General features: G+C 41.6%; 1 protein-coding gene and 1 long non-coding RNA gene across 7 annotated transcripts in view; one reads left to right on the top strand and one right to left on the bottom strand.

Annotated features, from left to right (window-relative positions):
* RNGTT (RNA guanylyltransferase and 5'-phosphatase) overlaps positions 1-5,785 on the top strand; it is a 170,718-nt gene extending 164,933 nt beyond the window's left edge. For 3 of the 4 annotated variants that reach the window (XM_072926630.1, XM_012572754.5, XM_012572753.5), the window contains 2 exons: positions 63-186; positions 2,960-5,785. In XM_072926630.1, the coding sequence (XP_072782731.1) occupies positions 63-186; positions 2,960-3,123 (288 nt within the window). In that variant the 3' untranslated portion in view covers positions 3,124-5,785. Of the gene's footprint in view, positions 1-62; positions 187-2,959 lie in introns of those variants that run through there. The other variant, XM_072926631.1, reaches the window with a different exon arrangement.
* The window catches only part of LOC121469576 (uncharacterized), a 117,658-nt gene that overhangs the window by 617 nt on the left and 92,013 nt on the right, over positions 1-25,028 (bottom strand). For 2 of the 3 annotated variants that reach the window (XR_012054953.1, XR_003959214.4), the window contains one exon: positions 21,198-21,322. The exons of the other annotated variant lie outside the window; for it this stretch is intronic. This is a non-coding gene — a long non-coding RNA (uncharacterized lncRNA). The remainder of the gene's footprint in view (positions 1-21,197; positions 21,323-25,028) is intronic. 3 annotated transcript variants of the gene reach the window in all.

Below are 25,028 nucleotides of genomic sequence, written 5' to 3'. Positions count from 1 at the left end.
CTAAAAGAATGAAAAAAAAGTGAATTAAAATATGTTTATCCTAAACAATTTTTTTTATACAGGTGACAAAAGAACTCAAACAGTACGACAACAAAATTATAGAGTGCAAGTTTGAGAACAACAGCTGGGTCTTCATGAGACAGAGGATAGACAAAAGCTTTCCAAATGCCTACAGCACTGCCATGGGTGAGTAGAACAATTTGCTTTAGAAATTTCTCAGGCTAAAATTTTAATGTTTTACCTCTGTTCAGTTTTAAGTACGAAAGGCACTCTGTGTTTCCATTCGTGGTCTGAGTCCTGACTCCCCTAACTTATTAAAGTAATGCCTCATCTTGCAAATGCTTATGTCATCACTAGTTTTTAGATAGCATGAATCCTCTGGCTGCGAGGTTATTTGATGAAGTCAGTCAAACCAATACTCTGATGCAGAATTTAACAGGTAATACAGAATGAAGTGCCTAAGTCTTTGCAGAACTGCAAACACTTGTGCAAAGATGACTTTAAATGGCAGGGCATGCCTTTCAAGTCAGAGCCAAGAAAGTTTTTATTTACAATAGCATCACTTCAGTTGACATCAATGCCTAGCGTTGTTTTGGCTTGCTGGGATATAATGGAAACTGGCACATTATGAGTTGAATTAGTTAAACAAAAAATCCATTAGAATGCCAAAACCATTATTTGGCAGATGGGCTAGAAAATTAATAGGAGAAAAATGTCATCTTGAGTTTCAACAATAGTTACACAAACAATGGAGCAGGGAAACTAATGAAAGGTTTATATTTATGCAGCATTGCAAAACTTTTATGTTCCTCTACCAAAAAGTATTTGGCCAAATATTGTAAATTAAAGGATGATATATACCTTGAGGTGAAGTGTAAGAGTTTGAATTGAAGTGTATGCAAGGCTGAATAGCAATAAACATATTGACTTTTTTTAAGTGCCAAAATGAAATTTAATCATATTTAAGACCATGCTAATTACTAACGCTGATGTAGGATTTTCTCTAGACCCTTCTACTTGTATTTCAGCCTGAGCAGTGAGTAGATTTTCTTGAGTAAACACAATGTGGTCATTTTGCTAGGAGATAATAAATCTATTGGCACCTTAGGGAACCAGCACAGAATGTAGCTGAAATACTTGCTGAGCAGTCCTGTCAGAAAAGAGGAATGGACCACAAAAGTCATACAAGTACAATGTCATCTCTTTGTGACCATGACCATAATTTTTCTTCTCTGGTTCACCTTAGTGTTTCAATAGTTAGTTTTCCCTTGAGTTTTTTTTTTTTTTTTTTGTGATTTTTTGGGGGTTGGTTGTTTGTTTTTGTTTTTGTTTTTTTTAATGACTAGCATATTCTTCTTTCCTTTATTTGTAAGAGCATATATATTTATCTGTTCTCTTCTAATTTTCTTCATTTGTAGAGCAGTTTTATTATTCTTGACCTTTTTTTTCTCCCAAAACACAGTGAACTTCCTAAAAATTAAAATCAAAAGAAACTAAATGCTACAGGAAGAATTTTTAGGATATATTTCAGATTTTCTATAGGAATTTTCAGAACAGAAAGTTTTCTTTTGGCTTTGAGTTTTCACTTTTGATCATTTTTCAAAATCTCCAAAAGTTATACTTTTGTTATTTGAGACTTTCTCTAGATCCTCTCTCCTCTATAAGCTTTATCCTGATGAAAAATGCTATTTATTTTTCACCATGGTTGAAATAGCAACAAAATAAGCATCTGTCTGAATCTTGCTTTTGGACTTTGTTACCTTTCAAACTGAAAACAGGAGGTTTTTTTGAGTGATTAAGCTAAGGCAGCACTCAAAAGTTGATACACCAGTTATGTGAGTTACTGTTACACCAGTTACATGAGTTACGCCAGTTGCAGTGAGACCAGAATTCTGTTCCTAAATTAATGGTAATCATAATGCTTCCCAACTGCTAAAGTCAAATGTGCAACTCTTAAACCACATTTTCACCAAAAATAGTGAGATAATTGAAAATAATTCTAGAAAGGTGCTTTATTAATTGTGAAGTAATCATTGGTTCTGGTGTTCTGCAGGAAAATAAAGGAATGTTTTTGAGAATAATTGTTATTCATAACAATGCTACACTGCAAATACATTTTAAGGAGTCCTAACATTTAGTGCTCTAGGGGGTCAGTAGATTGTTTTGCATGGAAATTGCATCCTTACTGTGGCCAGCCCTTACATGCTATCAATTACCCCCTAATCATTTTGTGCTTTCTTCCAAGATAGTTGTAGGATTCACACTTAATTTCATGCTCCTTTTTTCCTTTTTTTTTCTCCTCCAAGTCTCTCAGGAGGATTATTTAGAGGAATACAAAGTTACATAGGAAGGCATTAAAAAAATATTTCATTTGTTTAAAGTGAAGTAAGCCTATTTGTTCCATAAAATCCCATGGACCATGACGTACAAACTGTGGTCTGGGGAGTTGTGTTAAGTACCCCAAGAGTGCCTGTACATGGTGTGCCGTGGCCACCACGCAGCACCATGGCTGCTCCTCCATCATATAGTCTGGTATTCTAGACATGCCATTTGCTTGGTATCAAGTCTTTCTGCCCCATGAAGGTGTATGGGTTAAAAAAAAAAAGGACTATGCATTGCAGGTTTAGGGTATTTATAGTACTTACTGGTGGAAAAAAAAGTTGTCAGTTCTTGGTGGTTTTATAGTTGCTTCAGGAAGCCTTAGACACACATGTGCCTTTAGATTGTTTTAGAAAGAGAGACTCCCATGGGAATAGAGGACCATGGCATTGCTTTGCTCTCTGGGGGGGCAGAGCAGAGATTCGTGACTCCAGACACAACCGCCTTGTCAAAGCACGCGTTTAAGGCTTAATACTTGAGCCAGAGTATGTTGTTATTTTGCCAAGAGGGGGTGAAGTTATTGAAGTGCCGACGAGAACAAATCAGTTTAGTTATATGAGAATGTGTTCTTTGTTCCCAGCTGTCTGCAACAGCATCCAGAATCCAGTGACGAAGGAGATGCTGTTTGAGTTCATTGACAGATGTGCAGCAGCTTCCCAAGGACAGCCGCGGAAGCACCACCTTGATCCTGACACTGAACTCATGCCACCCCCGCCGCCCAAAAGACCTCGTACCATAACATAGGGCCTTGCCAGGGGATTGTGTGTGTACAGTTCTCCACGAGGCAACATGCAAGTATGAAAGCCAGGAAAACAGAGATCTGGATTGCTCTAAATACTCGTGTGTGTTTTTTGAGTTTGGTTTTCATTTTGTTTTGTTTTTCTGAATTCCACTTACAAATGGACGTTGTTTTGTAACTGAGAAATTCAACCTTACCTTATGGTATTTGAATTAAATTTCCAAAGGTTTAGACAAGAACCAAGTACAGTGAAGTCAGTGGAAAGCTGCCTTGTTTATATATGGATCTCTTTTCACCTTTAATTTATAATGTCAGCAGTCTGGAACTGAGAAAATACTGGGATGCCGTACTTTTTAGGAGCTGTGTTTAAAAAAAGCAAAAGTGTTGGTTTTTTTTTTTTACTGTTGTTATTAAACTGGCAGTGATTTGTCACCCATAGTATAACAGATCATAGTTTCCCTGCATTTTTGAGATTTGTCTTTAACAGCAAACAGCAATGTTGTTTGTGTTCTCTGTTGATTAAAAACTAAGTTGCCTTAGATTACTCTAATTTCGAAATTAGCTGAGTTTTTGTTGCTGAAATATTAAAAAAGCAAATTCTTATTGTAAATAGCATCCCTTTGAAACAAGGGAATGTGTTAGAAGTTTGCTTTCTCCCCATGTTTGAACCTAATGCCAAATGTATAGTGGGCTGATTTTAGCTTTGCCTTGTTATCTGTAGATCAGAAATGTACCAAATCTTTAGTATTAAGGTCTCTGTTAAAGAGACTGTTTCTAGTACAGGGCTTAGTTCTCCACAGTGATACCATTGTAAATACTACTAAAAAGTACACATCACTGTGATATGCAAGAGTAATAAGCAGTGCTGATAATGAAGTCTTGCATCCAGGCACAAAATGGCAAAACAAATGCCAGGCAGCTCCTGTGTAAAGGAGAAGGTAGTTTCAGTGGAAGAGAGCCACATCAGACAGGAAGTCTCTTGATTTACATAATTGCAGGGCAAAAGTAAGTCATTGTGGGGCGGTGAATGAGTGTCCCAGGGAACAGGACACTCATTTTCAAAGACGGGGTTGGCTGTCCTGTGGCACTGTGCTCATCCTCTGGCTGACTTTCTTTCTTACCAAATGAAGAAGCACATGAATGCCCTAATGGCTTTTGTTGCAGCATACTGGCAGATGTTCATAATATTAGTTTTGAGAAGCTGCCGTCTGGCTGTCTAAGGGAGGAGTTGTTCTGAGCTGGGATTAATTGGAAACCAAATGCAGATTTTAAAGTTTACTGTCCATTTATCAAGCAGGGATTGAATTGGCTCTTTCTATCATTTACTTAGTGTGTGAGTCATCCATGCATTCAGTAGTCTGATTAGTGAAGGTCATTAATTTGTTATAACTAAAATGCATTTATGTTTAAATGAGTTTTCATGTTTGTAAACAAAATTTACTCCTGGTTTGTTTTGTTTTTTTCTATGTGTAAACTTTATGACTTTGCTTTGTGGTGGCTTCTCTGGTTGTTTCAACCTGTTGTATAAATGCACACGGCATCATTTAGATGGCGTTCCTGGTTTCTCTTTCTGGGATATTCCATATGTGTTTTACAGAACTGAAGGAGTTATATAAGTTACTTTTTATACTATGGTAAAACTTGAGGGGAAAAAATGCTTTCATCAAAGTTCTTTTTTTCAACTGTATATAGTTTCTGCACATTATCTATTGAAAAGATATAATATCACCTATGCAAGGTTGCAAAATGATCTCTTAAAAAGAGCCTTATTAATTTGATGTGAAAACCTATCCTCTGTGCATCTTGCATTGAAACACGCAGTTAATTATTTCTTTGCTCAGTATGAATAATTTCCCCCAGATTATACTTGTCAGAGAGATTGTCATAACATACACTTTGTCACTGATCTCCATGGTTCATGGCAATTGCAGTGTGTGCAATGATTACAGCCTTCTCCGTGAGGTTAGGACATTTCATTATTTTTAAGAATGTGTCCAGGTTATTTCTGTCTTTCTCCTTCCCAGCTCTTGCACCTTGTATTTCAACAAGACCTGGCTTCTGATTTACCTTTTACTTCAGAGCTGCAGCACTGCAAGCTGTCTTCCATGTGCATTCCACTAAGTCCATGTATGTGTTTTGGCCCTTGTATTTTGACAGTGTCTTTTTTCCCACTCTTGGTTTGAAATGGATATTTTGAAAGAGTAACGAATCTGAGAATATGCAGAGCTCCATGTTCACATTTGACTGTTGAACTCATCTTGCACTGTGACCTGTAGCTTTTCAGAGAGGTCAATCACCTTTGCTTTTCTGGAAGGCGAGGCTCCTGGGCAAGGTTTGAATGAAGGTGGTGAAAACAAATGGACTTCCACTTGGACCAGATGAGTTTAATGCCATGAGAAATGTAAACCTCCTTTCTCTGCTACTAGATATTCAAGAGATTGAAGCTAAAAAGCAAAGAAGAGCCTGTGCCAGGAAAATAATGATCATGATGAAAAACAATACCCTAACTTGTCTATTCTTTGGTGTACAGCATGATTTCATCCACTGTTTTGTCATTTGTTAAATATATAATTAAAATTTGGGTTCAGTGGAGTTTCCAGAAAATGTAAGTACATTCCTCTAAAATCAGTGTATTATGTATTTTAATAAAGTCAATGGTTTAAAATACTTTCCCTAAAGATGTATTTGCTTTTGATGCCTTTCCAGTGGTGCTGTGGTACCAGTGCAAAGTACAAGGATACTTCAGTGTTACTGTTGTTCAGTCCTCCAAGAAAATGGTCCACATTTTTCAGTGGCTTTTCTCTGAGGTAGGAGCTCCCCAGCCCAGCAGTGGCCATGATTCATTGTGCCCTTTTAAAGTGCAATTTGATCTTGAATAGAACCAGAAGGAAAGCAATTGGTGCCTGAAGTACATATTCTATGACAGGCTAATGTTGTGTAGCTTATCCATTCAGTGTTAAGTGCAGCTGCATCAAAAGTTGTGCAAGAGGTCTGTTGGAGTCTTCCCTGACAATTTATTATTGAACATAACCCTACAGCTGGTAGCTCACCTACTTGGATCAGCCCCTGGACTTGTATTGTAGAAAGGCAGTCTCCTTTTTCAAGCTGCAGCTGTTTAGGTGGCACTTTTCAGGAGCTAAAAAGCCTATCTTGATTTTTATCATTTGTTTCTAATTAAGATCCTGCCTCCACTGCTGTTACGTTCTTGTTTTTTACTGTGTACAATTCTTGTGGTCTTTCTCTCAATCATTTCTGACTTTGAGGTGCTTCAGTGCAAATGCCAAACAAGATCTGACATTTGAGCACACCAGGAGAGGTATGGGAACTTCTCTATCCCCTGCTCAGTCCTCTGCTCTGTGTGCATTAAGGGGATTGATGTGCCTGGGCCAGCACGTCACACTGTGTAGTTTTTGTTGGCTTGGTTTTTCACTGGAGCAGTCCTTCAGGATCCCTGCTCCTCTGCATGGCAGCTCTTCACTTCTATGCCTAAGAGGTGTGACTTTATATTTGCATAATGTGTAAGGCATAATTGTCTCTCACAATCTCAGAGTATTCTCAAAGGTGATGGCACAGCAAGGTAATTTCCTAGGATTCATCTATGCTCAGCAGAGAGAGAAAGGGAGCTGAAATCAGATTTGTTCCTCTTGCATCTCTCATGCAGATTTTTCTCTCTTCAATGCTTCCTCTCAATCCTTTCTCAATCACTATGATGTGTCACATTTTATGTTACTCCCCTGTGTTATTAGGATTTTGTGAGCAAAGTGTTAAATATTTTTATTTCATAGCATTGATACTCTTGAAATGTCAGTTAAATTTATACTGTAATTTTACAATATCCAATTAGTTGGTCAAGAGCTATTTATTTTCAATAGATGATATTGCTTTCTGATAGTCCTCTGTCATGGTTTAACCCCAGCCAGCAGCCCAGCCCCACACAGCTGCTGCTAAAACCAAGCAGTTCTGCTAACTTGAATGGAAGTAACATTTGGCTGAAATGCTTTAAACAGCCAGGCTGCTTCTGTCCTGTGCTACAGCATGAGGTTTGCTCTCACTTTGCCTGGGGGCTGCTGCAGCTTCCAAGGCTCACAAACCCTGCAGGGGCTAGGTTTCACCTGTATCCCTTTGTGTTCAGTGTCAAGTTTCTACCCTCTGTGCTTCTGGAATAGTTCCCCAAGCTTGGGTTCCTCCTTATACCTACCTACCTGTTTCTCCAGTTGTCCTGTGATCAGGTGTGAGACTGAGAGAAGCCTGTGCCCTGTGAGTGATCCCCCACTCATGTTCTTTGAGGGCAGTGCCCCACTCGGAGCCTGCATGCTCATCCCTGTATGACCCCAGCCTTGAGGATCGATGGTAGGGCAGTGCTGTCCCTGTCAGTCACGCTGGCACAGGGAAACCAAAGCAGCATCTACCAGCTGTGACAGTGCTCATTGTATGAGCAAGGAGCCCTTTTCCCCTTCCCTCCCTCATGACCCCATCTCCCTGTACAAATGAAGGTAAGACATACTCTTTACACTGACATCTGGATAAATTAGTTAATGTTTGCAATGGGAGTATAGGTTAGCTCTCTCTGCTTCCCTGGTGAGAGTCTGCTGAGCTTCTGCAGAGATCTGTAGGGCTGAGGTTGGAGGTTGATTGAGACATTTACAAAACAGTTTTCCCTCAGTCGGGGTTCATTTTAGTCTGGTTTATTTCAATCCAGAGTCAGCAATGGGGGGGGGGGGGAGAACATGAGCATGAGCCTTTCCACAAGTGTGAAAATACAGAAGACTGAACTTGAGGGAACAGTAATAATACTTTCTTTTGGTGTTACAAAGAAGCCTAAAGTAAAATTTAAGTGCAAACCATTTTCACTTCTCTTAGCACTGGATGTAAAAACAATAGACATTTTTCAATCAAATTATAGTCAAATCGACTCCCATTATAGGAATTTATTTCAACAGAAATACTGTTCATCTCTCCTTTCTCCTTCCTCCACCCTCAGTATCTTTGTGTCTATTTGACTAGCAGAAAGCATACTAATTGGGTTCAGAGGCATTCATCTATGATACTTTGAGAAAATTAAGTTTTGATTAACTCTTCTACACAGAACTTTCTCTAATGTGGGGAGACGATAACATTATCATATGAAATAGGTCTGTATAAATGCCAAGTACGTAACACTGGAGGAACAGTATTTTGTTATTAAAACATACTTCAAAAGTTTCTGAACTAAGTTAATCATCAATGCATGGGAAACTTTAATCCAAATGGTAAAAAAATTCATTTAAGAAGGTAAGATGATTCAACAGAAAAAACTTGGAAGAAGAGTACAAATTTCCACAGATTGCTGTGGGTGCAGAAGGGGATACTGAGTGTTTCTATGGCCAGAAAATCAGTGCATTGCAGTGGGAGCAACTGGAGACCAGGCAGCAATACAGGATGGCATACAAATGCTACAAGTTTGGTCCTGGGGAGGAAGGGGCATGAAAGGCAGCCAGGACTGATCCTATCGTGTACGGAAGAGGAAGGGAAGATGCAGAATAATAGTGAGATGGCACAATGAGTAGGGAACTCCAGTGGAAAGATGAGAGCAGAGCAGACATCAGTGACACTGAGAAAAGCGGCATTTACACAGGAAGAGAAGTTGGTGAGTGGGGGAAGCAGAACAAGGGAAGGAGCAAGAGCTGGTGTGGGGGGTGAGGAGCAACCCTGAAGCCATGAGACTCAGGTACAGTGCCAAGAGAGAGGGCTGGCAGCAATGAGGGAGGACCAAGAGCCAGCGTGTTTGTGGTGAGGTGCTAAAAGAGCAGAGTTACAGTAAGACCTTTTTCTTCTAACAGCCATGCCATTCCTGAGCTCCAAAAGCTTGGGAGTACAATTACATCCTTGGGCATGAGCATGCTCCCAGATCACTGGGAGTAGCACAGTGAATGTGAGACACATCTCTGCATAAGAGCACAGGAGCATGGAGACTCTTTTGAGCCCTTTTTAGGTAAATCCATGCTATATAAACCCATGTGCAGAGCCAGTAGAGCTCCTTGTGCAGATTTTACTATTGCAGCAGCTGGGTATGGCCTTGGCCTTCCTGCTGCCTACCCTGGCTGCATAGCAAGGGCAAATTGGACTCTCAAGTTGGGGAATGTGGGGCCAGGGTTCCATGTTTCATTTTCCTCTTACCTTATATCCTGCCAATAGGAATACACACATTTTACCTGTGTATGTATTAATTTCAGAGAAAGAACTGAGCAGACTCCAGCACTAGAGAGGTAAAAGAATAAATTCCAGGCAGCTGTCTTTGCCAAATGCTGTTTTGGTGAACTCCAGATTAAGAAGCCTCATAAATGGGCCACAAACATGGCTATGTAGTATTTCTGATGAACTGGACCAGGAAAAAAGCAAGTCTACTAAAAGGCCAGGCATTGCAGGAACAAGGGGACACATTCAGACTGGCACAGGAGTGCAAAACCAGAAACATGTCTCTTTCCAGGGTGAACAAAAGCTCTGTCTTATAATGAGGTAAGATAAGAATAGAAAAACAATCTTGGTTTGAATTCCCCGTTAGTTTGCTTGGCAGTCAGTCCTGTTTCATTGTATATTTTAGTACTTACAATCTCCTTTGGTTGGGTTGATGACTATTGAATGCAAGATCTTTTTAATGAAGAATTCTGGTTTGACAACATGGAGGTTTGAGACCCATAAAATAACTGCTTGGAAAGCACTAAGGAGCAAAACAAGTCTCTTTCCTCCATCAGGCAGTGAAAAACGTCTCTGAAAGATTTTCTGGTCTTTCAGCTGTGGTCTTCCAGAATAATTTACTTTCTCCTGCCATGGCAGTTTGTTCTTTTAACAGAAAAGATTTAGTATGTAACTCTTTGGCTGAGAAATCAATCGTATGAAATCAATGACAATTCTGCTGCCAGGTAATACTTACCCGTGTGAGTCAGTGACCTGCTGCTATTCTGCAAAAATAATCTACAGCAGGTAAATGCTGTAGTTTGAAGCAGTCATAGTTGGCTTTGTGCATTTCACCATTTGCTGCTTTCATCAAATCTGTGTGTTTTATCCCTGAAACCAAGAGGAGCCTGTGCCAGCCAGTGTAACCAGCAGCTGGCCTTTGGCTTCCTCTTACAAACGTCAAGCAGAAAAACACAACTTCCTTTGGTTCTGGTGTCACAGCCAAGTCACTTTTCAAAAGTGCATGTAGCTAAATGAGGATGGTGACTTCCTGTTGCTGAGCCTTGTGCACCCATTAGAAGCAGTGCTGGACTCTCCCTCCATGTGGGATGAGCTGCCTGGTGCAGCCCCCCAGGCACAGTGAGAGCAGTGTGACTGCATTAGGGAAAAGCCTGGTGTTGTACCCTCCTTTCCAGTCCAATCTCCTCCAGCATTTGTAGAAGTAAAAGTACAAATTGGCTTTTTCCATCATGGGCTTACAAAACTTGCCCCATGGAGGTGAGCCAAGACATTTGGTTACTGACAGGCTTTTGTGTATTTCCCCCCCGCACAGCTTTGGACTGCATGGCTTGGTAATGCTCTTCAGTACCCTGGACTGGGGCTGGAGACTTTAGAGAAAGGCACAGGTGTCTGAAGGAGGTGCTTTGGTCTAATGGAGTGGCAAAATACCCCTCTTCCTTTCCCTCAAGGGCACCATTGTATCAGCAGGGAAGGCAAATTGATCCCAGCGGATCAGGAGAGGCTGTTTAGCTCCAGCGAGAGGTGAAGTGCATGGCTGGGTCATCCTGACTGGTGGAAATGGGCTGGCAGTCCATCAGTAGCAGGTATGCAGGCACACAGGTTTGAAGCAAGAGGAGGTCACTTTCAGCTACAACTTTGTAGTTACCAACTCCTGTAACTCTTCTATCTTCAATTTACAGGAGCCACAAAGCCCCTGACACAGAGTGGCTGTGCAAGTACTAAGGCCTTATGGGTTTGTGGATAATAACTGTTGTCTTTTTGAAATCTGTCTGTGCCACTGAGGCTTCTTGATGCTTCACAGAAAATTACAGACACACTCGTTAAGGTTTGGTCATGCTGCCCCAGAGCTGTGAAGGAACAGGGAGTGATCATGAGGCTTGCAGAAATGGAATGAGAACAGCAGCATGTGACACTGGGACTCCTCACCCTACTGATGGAGAAAAGAGTTGAGCCTATGTACCTGTGTCTCTGTGGAGCACTGTGCAGCAGACACCAAATGCCTGCAACATCTGCTAATGATAGCTTCAAGGAGGAAATAGATCAGCTTTCACTGATCATGAAATTCAAAATTTGCTGCATTATGTGGCAACCCCTGTTCAATCCACAGGCAAAATATTTTCTGAGTTTGTGGAGATTTGACAAAAATACCTATTCCACAAAGCCAGTTGTGAGCACAGAATGTTTCTGCTTTCACATACAGGTTCAAGAGGGAAAACAGAACAATTCCTGTACAAGCAGCTGGATTATGAAAACTGACAGAGCATTGCCTGTATGAAGAGAGCTTAAATGATGCACAAGGGACTGGTTAGTGTGTAATATGCAAATTCAAATCTATCCGTGAGGCATTACAACTACAAAATGTCTCACAATTATGCTCTTTTCTTGAGAAGTAATTTCTTACTATGGGTTCCTCTCCCCTCACAGCAGCAGGGCTTCATTTCCCGAGTGAACTGGTTCTGGTCCTTTATCCTCTCTCTACTGCACTAAAGCAAATGGACTGACAGCTGAAGGGGTTGTCACCTCTTGTGATGTGCCTTAGAATCATAAAACTATTAAAATGGTTTTTTTAGGACCTCTCAGATCATCAAGTCCAGGTTTGTTGTGCTACAAAAAGCATGTGAGGATTCTTCACTTGCTAGATGCTGGCCAGCTAGTCTGTGGGGGAAATGGTGATCAGCAATGGCAATGCAACATCCAGATTATCCACAAACACTATGTGCTCTTCAGTACAACAGTCAGCAGGTAGAATTCAGGAAATTCTTTTCTGCACTTCGCATAAACTGACTTTTTTCAGCTTTGTTAGATGAGCCTTGAAAATAGCTTGCAATACTCTGTGCAAATTGCTTCAGCCCAGAGAGTGGAAGTGCTAAAGTTCTTGTTTTCAAGTTGCTATATAGATTCTAAGTGGCAATGGAACTCAATTCACATTCAAAGAGTGCCTGTTGTTCGTTAAAATAAATGGTATCAGAGTGTCACATCACCTCCATTGTGCCCAGCTGCAGGTACTTTAGTGACAAAATTAATTTTGACATTCAGGCGGGCAATCTGTAGGTGACCTACAACACAAGCTTGCATGTATTGTGCTAGGCTTGGGATGCCAGCTAAGCCATTTTGTGTCACAAATCAAACTTTTGTTTGATTTGTGACACAAATTTTGTTTAGCAGGTATAATGGACGGTTTTGTTCAGGCTTATTCAGAACAAACTCCATGAAATACAGATGATCATGTTAACAGAAAGTTACAGCACAGCAAAAATCTGGGTAAGCAACAACCAAGGTAACTTTCAGGTAGATGTGATCCTCATGAAAATACAGGGGAGAGGGGGATAATTTTTTTTATTTCTTTTGTAGAGCAGGACGTCAGCATCAATCATGCCAAATGGAACACCAAGCCTAAACTTACAGATGCAGACCTCAATTTGTGCCACCACCATTGTGATGACAGGTCACACAAGCCCAAGGGCTCACAAGGTCAGGCAGCAATGTATCCCCAGGGATACGTATGTCCAAGGCCCAGCCTTGCACTCTTTTTGATGGCAATGTGGAATTTTCTTTCAGTCCTTTACAGAGAGATACTGGTGTTGAGTAAGGTGCAGAAAGATGTGAACAGCTGAAATGTAGCCAGATAATGGCCTTTGATACCTGCTTTTTAGAAGTATTTACACATTACATGGAACAAGCACCTATCTGAAATGGCACTCAGTGAGCTCTCACGTTCACATTTTGTAATGAAGGTATTTCTGCAGCAGTGTGAGATAAAAGCAACTCACTTCAGTCTCATTTGTGCTACCAGCCATGTTGGTGTCTCAAGTACCTGTTCACATACAGGTGATGATATTCCCCCTGATGCTGTTTAAATACTCCAAGATATTTTCACAAAGTCACAGAATAGCTAAAATTGGAAGACACCTCCAGAGACTGTCTAGTCCAACCTCTTCTGAGGGTTGCATTTGTAATTTTTTAATTGCATATTAAAAATGAAAATATGTCAGAAGAGGAACATTAAAGAGTTCTGTTTCTCATTAGAACAGGACAGCTAATGTACATACAGTATGTTCAGTGACAGCAATTAACTAATCAACAAATCATCATCCAGAATACCACAATTACTTTCTAACATGAGTGAATGGCTGCTGTGCAGTGTCTTGTGCACATACAGCACATATAGATTAAATCTGAAAAGACAGCATCTATAGAAGCCCATTGTCAATGTCCATTTCACCTCAAAGTTCTACAAGCAGGTGGTCTTTTAGAAGCTTTTAATTGGTGTCACAAATGCATTCATTGGCAATAATGCTTAAAATAACATTCTGTGTTTCTGAAGTACCCTCCCTTCTGGGGTCACATAGGTATTCTCTGACATTGGATTATACTCCTGAAAGATGGTTCTTGTCCTGTTTTGCAGTGGGGATAAAAACTCAGTGGAGCTGCAATTTGGAATGCCATTCCGTGGCAAAACCTACAGCTTCTCTGCTGAGCCATGATCCTGTGACAGAGTACAAAACTACCCTCCACAACAACCTCAAATCTTTTCCTGCATTTTCCCAAGGATGCAAGGACTGAAGAACCCACAAGTGTATAAAGCCTGGAGTAATTAGAAAATTATTTTGCAAAAAATATCTCCAATCTCAGCCTTATATTTAAAGCAGTGTAATTTCCCAAATAGGAACCCAGTCTCATTCCTTCATGTCTGTGATGCCTAAATCATTTCCTCATCTGACGTTCTCTAAATGGGAACTCAAAGCTTCTGGCAGCTTGCAAAGTCTGCCTGTTTCTGTTTTGCTCAGTATCAAAGAAAAATCAATTGCTCCAGGTGTAGTAATCCATCTAAAATCAAAACACAGTGATGTGAAGGTAAGACCTGTAGCCATGTTTTGGACTGGGGCTTCAATGTTTGAAGGATGGAAGACTGTCACAACCAAGGTGGCTTGATGGCTCCTGTTTATAAGGGAAGATGAATCAACTAAGTTCAGGATGTTGTATCCAGGCAGGATCAGAAGCAGCTCACAGACATTCAGTTGAGCTGGTCTAGCATTTCTTGGTTCCTCCTCTATTCTCCTGGTTAAAGAAGAATTCAGCTTCATGACATCCATGTGACTGGATATGGGGGTAGTGTTTTCTATTGCTGTAACTTCCTCAACACACAGGGCTCTGCTCCAAAATGCTGGTGGGCAGAGAGAATGATGTGTACACTGAGATCCAGGGAATAAGCATACTTGTTATAGCTGGAAGGACTGCATACTAACTTGTCAGAATGTTTGCCAAGACCATTGTTAATTCCCTAAACTTTCTGAAAACAAAAGAGGATATCAGCCCCAGCAAAATGTGATTGAAATTAACTGCTTTGATATTTCTTAGAGAAAATTTTGGGTAATTTCTCAGCCATGTCTGTGTATACTGCAGAATTAAATATGTATTTCAACTTTACCAAGTCGCAAATTTCTCTAATACCTCAGTTATGGATTTCATGGCATGGTTTTGTCACTCATTAAAAACAGGGCATAATTAAACTCCCTTTTGACATATTCCATGGGTCTGGCTCTGCCTTCATTTTGCAAGTGAATCCTATTCATATGCTGTTCACTGATTTACTTGGGTAGCTAATCATACAAATAGCATTTCTATATCTTTCCAAGAAATAAACAATAGAAAAAAAGAGAGTCCTGCTCTCAAGAGATTTTGTTTGAGTTGGTAACTTTCATTATTGCAGAAGGTTTTTTGCTTGGCACTCTGTGTTGTAAACAGAACTGGTAATAAGTCACTCCTGTGAAGTGGATTAAGTTTTGTTATAATCGAAAATTGTGTTAGAAAGTTACAGGAATAAGTCCTAAATTGACTGGAGAGCTGAACACACCATTTCTTCCCTCTGCTCTCCTATGCAACTGTTGCATGTGAGAAGAGGCTGTTTTGAAGTTCCTGAACCCTCTTGTGAAACCTTTGATTTGCTGAATTTCTCACTTTTCTTCCTTTTGATTTGATAACCACGTAAGAGGTTAAACTAGGACATTTAGTTGCCTCTGTGTAGCAGCCTGCACTTCAAAGGTAGATGGAAATAGACATTAGAAGGCTTTATTGTACCAGAGCTGTATCTTAATCAGCTTCATAGGTGATGTTTCTCTCAAAGTCATCACTGAGAAAAGGAGATTTTATTGTTCTAGACATCAGTGTTCCTTAGGGCTGAGAGGGACTCACGGTTCCCTGTGTAAGTTGCTCTGCCAACCTCTAGTAAGACATCTAACACCTCCTCTGCTGTGATAGAGCTGTCACTGGACAGAGGGGATTTGAATAATGCCTTGCTGATAGGCCAGCCATTGTGCCTTAGAGACTGAGCTGGATGGATTTTTCACAAATGAGCAACTTCATGAGGAGTTTGATATAAATTTTTTCCCCTAGTCTGTGTAATATCCTACTTCGTAGCTTCCTGTGATTTGGATGGAACTAAAACCCTTTTCTGAATCCATGTGGTCTCAATGAAATGATTCAGTCTCTTTAGTCTCAATTGACTTGACTTTTCCAGAAAGTACAAGTCATCTTCATTCAGCTCCCCTCTGTAGGACTTCAGCCATCCAGGACCTACAGAAAACTCATCTGGATCACTGTTTGAGTGGCCAAAGAGTCTTTACAACCTTTCCACATATACAGAAGATAGTGCAGTGTTGTTAAAATCATCTTTCCTTGCTGTCTTGCCACAGGATTCACTTTCTGGAAATGACATTGTTGGCAATAGGATGGTGAAACTTTGGAAAAGTCATTAACACAGCCTGCCCTTCCTGAAAAAGTATCCCTTTGCAAGCCATCTGGAAAGGCTTTATTCTTCTCATAGGTCATCTGAGGATTTTAAAGGAAAGAACCTGATCAAAATCATGCATGCACAGCAGCTCGTGCCAGGCTAACGACCAGCCTAGACCTGCCATCAAAGATGCAGGAGCAGAGTCAAACTCAGAGCTAATGTGGGGTGGCAATAAAGGCTGCTCCACGAGCAAACTTTGTCAGGAGGACCAATTGTCAGGTCAGTTCACAGGGAAACACCAGTTGCTCTGAGAAGAAGAGCCAGACCTTGTAACAGGCACGTACATAGACATAAGAGGCAGAGAAAAATGGTTTTGGTGTTAAAAGATATGAAAGTTGGATTTGACACTGGGATTAAAAACAATTGTTGCAGTTGTGCCTTTGCCAATAAAGGATTGTTTCTCTACAGATCTTCAGTGATGCAGCTCGTGGAGGTGGTGTTGAGTGTGCAGGAAGCTGGGATCACAGGCCCTGGTGCTGTTCAGGAATACTGAGGGCTCAGCCCTCAATGTGGCTCATTTATCCTCTAGCACAGAAAGGTGGGATTCCTCATTAGCTTGGTCATTCTGCTTGACCTTGTCCTGTTCTGAGAGTAGTGCAAAGTATTCCAACACTTTTATAGTGTGCTTTTTAATCAGTGAAAAACTTTTTGCCACCTTGACTGATATTTGAACTTAGCTTGTGCTGCTGGTTAGTAATTCCAGACATTTCAGAAAGAAATACTTAGCCGTAGACATATGTCACAGTCTGAAATTAAAGCTCAATTTAGTTTAATTGTTCCTTGATTTTATCAAGCATTCAAAATGACTGACTGATTTCACATGCAGAAAATAAATAGAGAGAGCAGCTCAGAAACATCTTTCTCCTTATGGTAGTGATTTTATACAGTTTTCTGGTCTTCCAAAAGATCTTTTGTTTGTTCTGAACCTAATTAAATCTCTTAAATAAAGGCTATTTTGGTGGTGTAAGAGGCCAACATAATTTGTGCAAAGGCATGGAATAATTTCTTAGGATGATATGAACACGTCTTGGGGTGATGATAGTTTTTTTCCCAGAAGAGGCAGGTGATTTGGAGACCTGTGCAGCTCAGGCAGGATTAATGGATCCAGCTAAGCAATTAATTTTGGCCTTTGAGTGAAAGTGATATCCTCCCACTTTCTCTAAAATCATGTGGCCACTTCAGGCTGTTTTGGGAAGATTTTCCAGAGATAGCCTGAATTCTGCAGTATTATTCTGTTCACAGAAATTCTGCTGCTGCTGTTATTGCTGCAGAACCAGGAGTGAGTGGGATGAGAAAGCAAGAAACTGGAGGAAGTAGTTGCAAGAACTTTTACGGATTTTTATTCTTTTATTAGTTTCTGATCGTGTGTCCAGGAGCCCCCATTGTGGCCTGGGGCCCACTTCAGAAGCCATGCTGTGAAGATCTCTCAGTGTGCTCTGAGAAGGAAAGGAGGTAAAAACCAGTGGTGGATTGAAACAACATCACCTTCCATAACGATGTGTCAAGAGAATTGAGTGGATTCACCCTGATCTGCAGCAATGGAGGGAGAGATGGCAGGTCCTGCTTCATGTACCAAGGCAAGCACTGAGCAGGCAGCAGGGAGTCTTTATTGTTTGGATGGATGTGGCTCCCTCCTGGAGTCTTCAGCCCTTTGGGTGCTCTGAAGTTGTCTGTAATATCAGTGGGAGGTCTATGTCCTACAGGAGCCCAACTTACACACTCTAAATACTCTCTGGACCAGCCATCATCCTTTTGTTGCATCAGTGCCTAAGGTTTTTTAGCTGAATATGGCTCCAAGGCTACTGGAACATTTTTAGCTTGCCTGGACATCTTTAGGTCTTTTATCCTCCTTGTGTCCTAGCCCAGTCTCAGGCTCATTTGTGTGGTGTCTGACTGTCCCAGCTGGGCATGTTGAGCTGTGAAGACAGGATGTGCATGCAGTGTGTGTTGTGCTTTCCAGAACTACCTGGCTCACTGTAATTTTTCAGAACCAAATCTGTTGCACACCCTTTGCTGTGTAACAGATTTGGCCCTTGCTCCAGTAGGATCTGAGGATTCTGTGAAGAAGCAGAGGGAAGAAGCTTCTGGTACCCAGGGACTTCATGCAGCCCCATTCTGGATGGTGTCCCTTCCCGGGCTCCCCAGACCTGAGCAGAGAGCAGTGTACTCCATACCCACAGAGGCAGCAGGCTGCCATCTGGGAGCCCTCCTTCTGCAGCGCCTCCTGCTCAGCTGGGCCCTTGCACCATGGCAGAGGTGCCCAAGGGCGCAGCTGGCAGCTCTGCCAGCCAGGCAGCTCCTCTGACCCCACACTGCTCCGCCGGGGCTGGGGAAAAGGGCCAGGGGATGTGGTGCTCCCACCGACAGGCACCCCATGGCTTTTACTCGGGATCAACTGAGCTCCTTTGCAGAGCACTGAAAGTATTTTATTAGCTAGCTTTGGATAAGCTTCCTCTCCCAAATAGTTCCAGACAGGATGCTTTTTCACTTACTAAAGATCTGAGGATCATGTCCTCCATTGTTGGAAACTGTCCTACTTCCTTTGATTCCTGAGGGGCTGTAACAGACTATACCAGAAGAGGATGTGTTTCCTTAGTTTCTTCTTAATGGTAGGAAGGAGGTGCAATTTTCTGCCTAGGAATTGATACCTTTTTTTGATTCTTTTGTGTAAAGAGAAGGAAATAATTTAACACAAAATTTTTTTAAAGTTTGTAGAACATGAATTACCTCTTTTACCTTCCTTGTTTTTTATAGCTTTGACATAAGACATATGATTCAATTTGGATTAAAACAGAAATGAGCTCGTTTTGCTCCTACACATTTCTTTAAAAGCCTGCACATTCTGCTTTTGATATTTTCCTACCAGATCTTTTCTGAAGGGAATATGGCTGCCTCTGGCTTTTAAAAAGTTTAGCTGCTGTTTTTGAAAGCTTCAGAACTAATCTATTCCATTTTATGTGTACATATGTGTGTGTGCATGCATGGAAGTTTGCGTATGAAAGGCTAACTGGAATGTCAATATACCGGTATATCTGTTCGGGTTTTTTTAAATTTTATTTTATTTTGTCCACTATTTTCAGTCTCTTTTGTTTGAAACTTCTGGAAAACATTATCAAAAATAAGTTTGTTGAAGTTTCTTGCAGTCAGAGCATTGGTGAGTATAAGAGGCAGTGATTACAATTCTTTCTATATAGATGCATTTATTTAGATTTGTTTGTAGACCAGAAATACAGCCTTTGTCGTAAGTCATACTTTGGGTATCTTTCATTTCATTTGGGGAAAAAACAAAACAAGCAGCCAAACTGATTCTCCAACTCAAGCAAAGAGTAGCCATGCAGAATTCAGTGACAGGCCAGCCCAGAGAAATTCACCTTGCAGTTCATCCTTCAGCCATTCCCATCCTCTCTCTCTCTCTCTCCTTTGCGTCTCCAGTGATGCCACATCCCAGATGAAGGGACAACCAGCCCTGTATCTTGCGTCATGAGCTGTGAGCAGACAATCCAGCAGCCCTGTGAGATCTAAAGCAAGCCACCTTGTGCAGCACAAATGATGTTTTGAGGCACAGTGTGCCGTCCATGTACCTCTGCAGTGCTTTCCAGCCATGGGCAGAGGGCTGGGGGGGTAGGGAGAGGCTCCTGGGGGTGCCTGGCTCCAGGACCCTGCACCATGGAGACACACAGGCAGCCACCTCGGCACCTGGCTGTGCTCTCTCATCCCACTTGCTATTCTTGTTCATGTGGTTTTGACTGGCTGCTTGCATTACCCCAACAGCCTGAAAAGTGATTATTTCCACTGATGGCACCACAAGACCTCCTGGCAAAGTGAATTCTGCTTCAGCAGCAGATTCAGTTTTCCCAGGGCACAGAAGCCCATGTGACATGGTGCAGCACAGCTGGAAATCAGCTGCCAGCCCCCTTCAGACAAACCAGCAGGCGTGGATGCCAAACAGGCTCAGCTATGGCACAAAGTGTGCAGTGGAATTGCCACTGTAGTGAATACTCAAGCTGCCCATGAGCAGTCACAAAGTTTCTCTCCAATGTCACAGTAAGTGTGACTGAGCATTTCCCTGAAAATAAGTCAGCTTTGCTCCTGGTAGAGCAGAGCGATAGCAGGCACAATCAGCAAACATCCAGGCTTCCCTCGGCATGACTCTCCTGATCCCCCAAGGGACCAAAGACACTCAATCTGCCCTTGCTACCAGACTGAAAACTGCTCATGGAAGCAGGAGGGATTTATGAACCTCCTGTACCCATGATGGCCTTGGTCACTGTGAGGTGACTTTCTGGAGGCTTCTGCCCACACCCACCATATTCTGTGGATTCAGGGAAAGCTGGCCTTTCACTGAGGGCTCCTTTAGGCAAGGGAACAGAAATTTTAGTTTACTTCCTTCCCCTTGCTGTCCCCAGCTATCATTTGAGGCAACATTATCCCTATGGCCACAGCCTTTTCTGCTATGGCGGCTTGCTCTGATAGGGAACAATGGAATCAAGCTGGTGGCAGCAATGGGGCACAGCAGAGCCCAAAACATTTGTGGCCAAGGTAGCTGTCATGGTGTTCAAATGGCTTGGAAATTGTGCCATTGGTGAGAACTTTCCCATTGCCTCTCCCCACAGCCCCCCTTGGTGTGATGCATGGCGGCCACGCACTTAACCCAAGACCCCAGGCTGCCACCCAGAAACATCTTCCCTGAGCTGCTGCTGCTGCTGTGGGCACAGATCTGCGTGTGATAATGCAATGCAGAAGAGCCATGAAGCTCTCATCTGTTAGCCCTAGGTACGAATTTAAATTAAAACTCATTTAGCTTGGTGCTCCTTTTTGATTTATTGGCAGGCGTTTCTCACTGTTTGAGCCTTGTTAAATTTCTAGCAAACACTTCACTGACCAGCTGTTCCTATTAAGTCAAAAGAGTGCTGCAGAGTGGGGTCATTGCTGCCTCACTTTTGGTGTCTCTTGTACACAGTCCCCACAGAGTTCTCTCAGGGAGGGAATTATATCCATCGCTCTGTAAGATGCCTTGCTAATGACACTAGAATGCCTAGATTGAAGCATTCTAGGTTTTGGGCCTCTGTCTCCCCTCAGTTCCCACATTTTTTGTTCTATGAATCAACAAAGCACCTCATAAGCTTCCTGCTAACTGATGGGGCAGTTTTCCACTTCAGGCCCTTCTTCTTGCCATTCCATCCTGCTTGCTGTGAACCAGTCAGTCATTTTCAGGTGGCTGCGGAGGCGGCGTCTCAGGTCTGCAGTGCAGTTGCAAACATTAGTCATTTAGAAGTCAGACTTTGTTTCTGTACTTACAGATCTCAGTGAAGAAACTACAAAGTATTAGTTTTTTACATGCAAAAGAGGATAGCTTTAGCATCCAAGCACATCTCATACATGCAGTAAAAATGCCACAGCTTTGAATTCTTATTTATCACAGTAATGCTATTTTACATTTAGATTGTGTCTCCCTACTGAAGGATATCAGGGTAGCTCATAAACAACATACACACTTTAATAATACATCATGGAAACACAGCATCCTCTGGGATGGACAGAAAAACCCAAGGAGAACTCAATGCATAGCACGGAAAGAAACTTGTCTCAAAGCAGAAAGAGAAGTCACGATGCTTATGCAACACTCTTAGAACTATACTGCTGTGGAGAGGAAAAAACCAAACACTGTTTTTTAAAGTTTTCATCAAAAAACCTCTACATGGTGAACTCTGTGGAATTCAATTTATCGAGCTCTCAGGATCACAAGTTAGGTCAGCCTTGCCAGGAATTGATGCAGTTTGTAAGTAATCCAAACTTGAGGTGTCAGAGCACTGTTATATTTCTCTGATCTCTTGCCTTGGCCTATTGTTTATTCATATGGCACTGTATAGCTGTGCTTGGGGTAGGAAAAACACTACCTCCACCCCAGCAGTAGCAATTTGATCTAAAACTGAGAAGGCTTAGGAACTGAGGACCCTCCTTCCCACTCCAGGTGTGGAGTTAGTAACATGTTTGTTTTAAAGTGTGTGTGTTATTGGTGTTAGGAAGGATCTTTGCTCTTCCATTCCAGGCGAATTGACTGTGTGATGCAGGTAACAATGCAGTGTCGAATCTGGGCCAGGACTTTTGGGAAGACAAGTGCATGACTGCCTTTCAGCTGAGAACAATGGAAAAGCTGCTCCTGATTTGCATTTGGAAAAGGTCCTTCCACCAGAATAGGTGAGACTGTTCTAATCTTCATTCAGCAAAATCCTTTTACCAATTTGTTTTGAGTGAGATATTGGCAAACTTTGTTGAGCCCACACCAAGACCAGGGCTTTTTCTAGAATGTACTTTCTGCTGTTAGAAATGCAAGATGCATTGGAAGAATAGCTGGGAGCACTTTGTCTTTCGTTTAATCTGTTGATTGAAAAATGATCCCAAAAGGATTTTTGCAACTCTCTTACAGGAACCTGTATGTAAAGATCGAAATGGTAGAGAGTAATAGAGAATTTAAAATTTAGACTCAAAAGATTTAAGACCACAAAAAAAAAAAAATCCTATCTGCAGTAGGGAAGATATCATCCATCTCTGCCCTGTCAGCCACAGTTAGTCTTTGTTAGCTCCCATTAAACTCTTTGCAGATCTGAACTTGTCATCCTCTTTTTAATTCTAGGCAAGTAGCAAATTGGCTTAAAAATGTAGAAGCCGTCTTTATGTGTATGCACGCTTGCTTCTGCCTTCAGCTTTCAAGCATCTGAAGGCATCCATTACATTTGTTATCATGTTAATATGTAGATTTTAGAAATGCAGCATATTCACAGCTTTCACTTGCACAAATCTCAAGTAATTAGAGGCTTCAGCCTAGATATATCAGGGAACTGACCTCCATCCCTGAAAGTGTAACTTTGAGCTCATTTTATCTGCCACACAGAGAGAGGGGACTCTTAGTGCCCTGGCAGCAAGTAAAATTCAAAGTATGTGGGAGATTAGAGATGGCTCTGTCTGATACTGAATTGCCATGCCTGGTGAGGAAAGGAGAGGGTGGTTGTTGAAGGAGATGCATTTTTCTGGGGAGGAAAAAAGGAAAAAGGAAGCAGCCCTTCTGGATCTTTCTCAAGGTAGCAGAGGATTCTTGTCCCTGTTGTTACACATCCCCTGGCCCAGGTTATGGGCAAGACTGTCTGTGCACAATGTGGAAAAAGAGAGGACTATCTGTCAGTCATGTATGAGGAGCTGGGGGCTCTTTGTGGTGGTAAGGGAAGTTCTAGTTAAAAAAAAGATTAGCCTTGAATTGATTCCTTCATCAAACTGAAGGAATGGTGGTTTCTCTGCTTCGGTGTGGAATCAGCCCTTTGCATCCTGTTAAAATCTCCTCTGCCAGAGATGACTCATCCCTGAGGTTCATAAAAATACTTCTGAAGAGCTGAGAAGTTTTTTTCTCTTTTCCTTTCTTTTTTTTTTTTTTTAAATTTTTTTTTTTACTGTTGAAGTGGACTCATAGCACTGAATATATATTTACAAAATTATTCCCTAAGGATTTTTCAGAATTGTGCTCTTTAATTCCCTCATACTTTTAGCGTAAATATAAGAATGTTTGTGACACCGGGGATACAGTGTCAGCAATGGGGGCAAGAAACACACTTGCAAAACCTGAAATTATGTTCAATATTTTTGGAGAAAGGACAGGAGTAGTAACTTGGTAGACACAGGCTTATCTAGGTTGCTTGCTTTTTGCCAAAGACAGGACTGATCACTTAGCCACTGCCTTGTGTACACAAGATAACTGGGTGGGGAGCATATTCCATTTTAGTATGGGGTCCTATTAGGGGGCACCAAAATCCTACAGTGAAAATAATCCCTTTTTCTCTTATGTGGAAAGAGATGCTGCAGGCCAGCATCGTGAGCACTCCCCATGGTCACTGGGGTCGTCTGCCCGTTCTGCAAGGGGTTGCTATGTCATGGGTGCACCAGGGAGTGGAGAAATTTGCTCCCCAAGCATTTTCTGTATTGCATTATCCATCAGAGCTGTGGTATGGGAGCTGACCGTGAGTTTTGTGTGCAGGATGAGTCACAGCAGACACAACCTGCTGCAGATGGGGGTACTCAAAAAGCCCTGGCCCCCAAGAGGCTCTAAGTGACAGTACAGGTGACGACCTAAGCAGTTTTGTTCCCTGTGGAAGTGAACAGCAACCAGTCAAATGGCATCTTGGAGTGAGTCATCGCTGTACTGAGCAGCATCATTATTTTGGGAATTAACTGGCAGAAGCATTTGAAGCATTTGCCTGTGTATTTTAAGGGCCTAACAATAAAATCAACACCATTATAACCAAACTTCACAGAGTTTGGCAGAGATCAGGCAAACTGTGAAGTTTCTATTTGCAAATGCCTTATTGATGTTATTCCAGTGCTTCTACCATTATCTCCTGCACATTTTCTATCCTTTCCTGCCACACATTTAGAAAGTAAATAAGCTCATCAGACACATGTTCCATTTTATGAGAGCAGAGATGTGCACAAGAGCACGAATGAATATGAATAGCCCATTTTTGGCACTACCCAAGATTTGGAGCTGATTTGTGTGACTCAGAAATAAATACTGTGCTAAAAGGGCTCCTCCATAAAAATATGGATGGTGAAAGTAAAGGGGAAAGAAGGAAACATTTTTCTCAGAAAATGGCTCTCCCTGAGACAGCTTCATGAGACATGTAGCAAGTTTTGATGTGGGCCTGGTTTGCATGGCAGCACTTTGGGCTTGCTGACAGCTCTCTGCCCAGGGAGCCATGCCACTGCTTCACACCGAATGAATGCCTTCAGAATGAAGAAAAAATAGACTTGTCTTTGAAGGGAACAAAGATGAAAGAGAGTCTATAAAATTCTCAGCAACTGAAAATAAATAACAATAAAAAAAGACATGCAGAGCTTTAATTTTCTTTCTGTTTTTGTTTTGTTTTGTTTTGTTTTTCTTAACACTTTCCCAATTTCACA

This window comes from Taeniopygia guttata, chromosome 3 (genome assembly GCF_048771995.1).
Source record: "Taeniopygia guttata chromosome 3, bTaeGut7.mat, whole genome shotgun sequence".
Lineage (NCBI taxonomy): Eukaryota > Metazoa > Chordata > Aves > Passeriformes > Estrildidae > Taeniopygia > Taeniopygia guttata.
This window is presented reverse-complemented; position numbering and strand designations above follow the sequence as displayed.